Source organism: Fukomys damarensis, unplaced genomic scaffold (genome assembly GCF_012274545.1).
Source record: "Fukomys damarensis isolate Sample0158 unplaced genomic scaffold, DMR_v1.0_HiC HiC_scaffold_19, whole genome shotgun sequence".
NCBI lineage: Eukaryota > Metazoa > Chordata > Mammalia > Rodentia > Bathyergidae > Fukomys > Fukomys damarensis.
This window is the reverse complement of record NW_022900931.1, coordinates 64327604-64332133: the sequence shown is the minus strand read 5'-3', so window position 1 is coordinate 64332133 and position 4530 is coordinate 64327604. Positions and strand designations below refer to the sequence as shown.

Genomic DNA, 4530 nt, shown 5'->3' with positions numbered 1-4530 from the left:
GCAGGGCGCTGGGCCACAGCCCAGGAGGCTGGAGGAGCCGGGCAGACAGCAGGTGGGGGGCGGGGAGGCAGGAGCCACTGGAAGATGGGGACACACAGTAGCAACAGTTTAGGGCACAGTGATGGGGTCACCTTAGTAAGTTGGGGGGCATGAGGTGAGACACCCTTTCACTGACCCACAGTGAGCTCCAAAGTAAAAATGAGGTGAGGCAGACAGAATGGCACCAGCAGGCCGAGGACCCTAGTGACCCAGGGGTGCCGACTTCCAGTCACCCCCCCTGGTGTCTGCACAGGGATGGGCTGGAAGGACCAAGACATTCACACACTTTAGGCCTTGTTCTGGTTCTTTACCGTCAGTCAGGAGTCCTAGCCTTCTGCTCCAAAACAATACCGGGAGGGCCAAGGATGCAGCTCAGTGGCATTGCATTTGCCTGGCAAGCACAAGGTCCTGAGTTTGATCCCCGGTATCAGCAAACAAAACAAAAAAAACCACGCACTGGAAAATCTCAGCCAAACTTAGGTGATGGGAGGAACCCAACCCTGAGAAATGATGTCCAGTCATGGTAAAGCCCTGAGTCCCTGGGAAAGGCAGCAGCCAAATCTGGGTCCCGGGCAGAGGTCAAAGGGCTGAGCCAGGAACCAAAGCTGACAAAAATCAGATATTAGGGCCATAGGTGGCCAGCTGAGTCTTTTGCCAGGTGAGGGTCTTTGGTGCAAGTGGTTTCACGGGAACACCTGTCAAACCAAGTCCTCTGAGAGAACACAAAGCCCACAGAATCCATGGCTTCTGTGCCCAGCTGAACTAAGCCCCTTCTTGGGGGTCCAGGTAACAGGCCTGAATGCACCCCTTCTGAGGACCAGCGTCAGCACCAGCTGCAGAGTCAAGGCCATCTCAGACGCTGATGGTGCGGAAGACAGTGAAGCCCGACAGGGCGGTGCTGACCAGGAGTCCAGGGCACTGCGGGTGCCAGTGCAGCTCCTTCAGGTCTGTCTCACCCTGGTGTACAAACAGCAGCTGCTGGGGCAGCTCCGCCAGCCCGGGGTCAGCCTCCACCTCACCCGCCTCAGGGTCCCGCTCCACCGCCAGGTCCCACTGTGTGATCTGGTTGTCTGCGCCCGAGGCTGCGAAGACCCCACTGTCCTGTGGGTGCCACTCGACGGAGGTCACGGGGGCCACATGTTGCTTGAAGGTGGCCACAGGGGAGCCAGACTGTGGGTGGGAGAGGGTGGGTGTCAGGGGCTCTAAATGCCCTCCTGGGTTCACGCAGGGATTTCCCGCTTAAGTCCCGTGCCCGCAGGAGGGACACAGAATAAAGGACAGCTGCTGGGAGCTGGGTTTTCATCTGCAAAGCCCTCATCAGCTCCAGATCACAGGAACTCTGACCCTTCCAGGATCCTGGGATCCTTTCAATAAAGGAGGGGGTTCTTCCAGCGCTCACCTGGCCGTTCTTTTTCCCTTTCCCCCCCCTTTAATACTGAGGATTAAACACAGGGCCTTCATACTGAGCTACATCTCAGCCCTTTTAAAGTCCTTTTAAGAAAGGGTCTCACTAGGTCACTATGTTGCTCGGGCTGGTTCAAACTTGTTATCTTCCTCTCTCAAGCCTCCCAGTGCTTGGGTTACAGGCATGTACCTCTGGGTGCTCCTGCCCTTTCTGTGTCTGTTTCTCCCCTTGCAACGAGTGAACTAGTCTCCAATTCTTAGCTGATGCTGTAAAAGTCACTAAAACACAAACTGCACCTCCCAGAAGCCCCTGAACCCAAGGTCTGTACAGTCAGCCGCATCTCTGCCCATGGGCTGATGGGAGTTGCAGTCCCTGCCGCCCCGAGCCTTTCCATTGCTTGTCAACCAGTCGCAGGGTGGAGTGAGGGACCTCACACTGCTCCTACACCCTCCTCTTGCTGAGCTCCAGAAAGGGGCTGGCTTTCTATTCCAGGAAAATACCTTGAACTGTCGCAGGTCCCAGACCTTGAGGACCCCATCATCCCCACCACTAAGCAGGAAGGGCTCCCGGCGGCTCCAGCTGATGACATTGACGTCCCCATGGTGGGCGGTGGCCGTAGTGAGCATGCAGGCCTTACCAGGAGCTGCCCGGATGTCCCATATGCGAATGGAGGCGTCAGCTGAGCAGGAGGCGAATACCTGGGCGACGCAGAGTGAGTCTGAGTGCTCAGGCGTCCCCACCCCAGGCTAGGATGAAGAACTGGTGGGAAGCTACCCTCTCCCCGGGGATCTCCGGACTCACACCTGGACTGCAAACTGCATCGCCACCAGGCCCCCAGTTCCAGCCCAGGATTCTAGGTCTCTAGGCCCCAGTCCTCCCTCACCGTGTCCTCAGTTGGGGACCACTGCAGGTCCTCCACAGAGCTTGTGTGGCCCACAAAGGGCCGCTGGTCCACATGCCACGAGCCACCGTCTGTAGGCATCCAGAGATGGATGTTCTTCTGACAGTCACCGGTTAGCAGGCGACCTGGGAAGGGAATTAAAAGATCTCACCCAATCTGGCCACAGCTCAACTCTCACTCAGGCTGTCCCACTCCTTCCCACCTCCCTGAACCATGGGCAGACCCCAGGGACTCACCTGGCACCCGAGGGGACCAGTCCAGGGCAAAGCCTTCGCCCATGTGGCCAGCAAAGGTGAAGATGGGCTTCACTCGGGCCTGCTCGTCCCGAAGGAAGACTGCCAGGGCCTGGGGGTCATCCACCACCTGCAGGAGCCTCCGCAATGTGAAAACCTCCACCTGGCCCTTCTCTGACCACACGGCCACGACAGGCTCCTCGCCTAGCCAGGACACCTGCAGGAGAAGGGTGTGTGAGAAAGAGGGAGAGGGAACTCAGGGTAGTTTCTTGGATACTCAGGGCTGGGCCACAGCTCCCAGAAACCTTTGTGGGGTAGAAATCACAACCTGCAAGACTAGCTGCTAAGTGGTTAACTCCCAACACTGGAGTGAGGCAGGCAGTGCGGGCGGGAGGACAAAGCTTTAAGATGCCTGGGAATGGAGACCACAAGTCTGGCCAGCTCTTGGGAGCGTGTTGATTTCTGATCTTTGCACCTGATGCTGAGAGGTCTCAGGGCTCAGTCCTCAGATCTGCCTGCCTTGGTATGTTTGTGCACTGGGAGACCCTATTCAGCCTTCTACTGCTCACTGCAGCCTCCTTCCCCAGAGAATTCTCTACCTCAGCCCCAAATATCATTCCTGATAGCTACTTCCTCCTCCTCCTCACACCCCAAATCTATACTGGCTACTCTAAAAAGCCCACATTTCCAGCTGGGTGTGGCAACGCGTGCCTGTGATTCTAGCTACTTGGGAGGCTGAAGGAGGAGGACCCCGAGTTTGAGGCCAACACGAGGAACTTAGTGAGGCCATGTCTAAAAGAAGTGAAAAGGGGAAGGTGCCTGGAGATGTACCTCAGTGGCGAAGTACATGCTTAACATGTGCAACGCAATGCGATGCCCTGGTTTCTATCTCCAGCACCACAAAGGAACCCCAAAGCACACCTCCAACAGTGCCACTGGTGTAATGGAATCACGCAAGATTCCCAAAGCACACCTCCAACCCTCTTGGTTTCCTCTACTACTGTCACTCATACCACCCCTGAATCACTGTAAGGGTCTGCTCCCAGGATCCCATCCCTTTGCCCTTTCCTGATGAAGCTGATTCTCTACACAGCAACAAGAGTGATTCTTTCTTGTTAGGGTTTTATTTTCTTTGGAATCAGCATCTTGATATGTACCCAGGTTGGCCTTGAACAGACCATGCTGGCCTCAAACTCGTGATCCTCCTGCCTCAGCCTCCTGAATGCTAGGATTACAGGGGTGTGCAACCATGCCTGGCAAGAAGGATCTCTTTAACTTTTTTTTTTTGGTACCAGGGATCAAACTCGGGACCTTGAGCTTATGAGGTAGTGGCGGCACCACTGAGCTAAATCCCTGGCAAGAGGAATCTCTTTAAATCAAACGCCAGGTCCTGTCTTTCTTGTGCTTTAAATTCTCTAGTGGGCCTCAATTTCTTCCCAATAAGTCTAAGTTTCTTCAATGGCCTACATGGCCATACACTGTCTCTTCTGTGCCCACTCTAAATCTCATCACTTTCTCCTTCTCATTTTGCTCCAGCATGCTCGTTTCTCAGCTTCCCTCAAAAACTCAAATATGCCAAGTTCAACCCCAGGCCTTTGCACTGTATTTTCCTTGCTTGCAAATTTGTTCCCACAGGAAGTCTTGGCTTACTCCTTCACTTCCTGTGGGTCTCTGTTCAAAGGGCACCTTCTCAGTTTGAGAGTGGTGGTGATCCATGCCTATAATCCCAGCTCTGGGGAAGCTGAAGCAGGAGGATCATGAGTTCAAGACCAGCCTGGGCCACATAGTGAATTCAAGGCCAACCTGAACTACAATGGTGAGACCCTGTTTCAAAAAAAGTGCGACTAGCCGGGGATTTAGCTCAGTGGTGCCACTGCCTGCCTCAAAAGTGCAAGGTCCGGAGTTCAACCCCTGCTACCAAAAAAAAAAAAAAAAAAAAAAAAAAAAAAAAC

The 4530-nt window shown here is 54.6% G+C and overlaps 1 protein-coding gene across 1 annotated transcript in view; it reads right to left on the bottom strand.

The window, feature by feature from the left end:
- Positions 1 to 45: 45 nt before the first annotated feature.
- Grwd1 (glutamate rich WD repeat containing 1) overlaps positions 46 to 4530 on the bottom strand; it is a 6423-nt gene continuing 1938 nt past the window's right edge. The window contains exons 4-7 of the mRNA XM_010640795.3: positions 2582 to 2795; positions 2328 to 2470; positions 1945 to 2142; positions 46 to 1209 (exon numbers count right to left, since the gene is read on the bottom strand). Of these exons, the coding sequence (XP_010639097.1) occupies positions 892 to 1209; positions 1945 to 2142; positions 2328 to 2470; positions 2582 to 2795 (873 nt within the window). The 3' untranslated portion in view covers positions 46 to 891. The remainder of the gene's footprint in view (positions 1210 to 1944; positions 2143 to 2327; positions 2471 to 2581; positions 2796 to 4530) is intronic.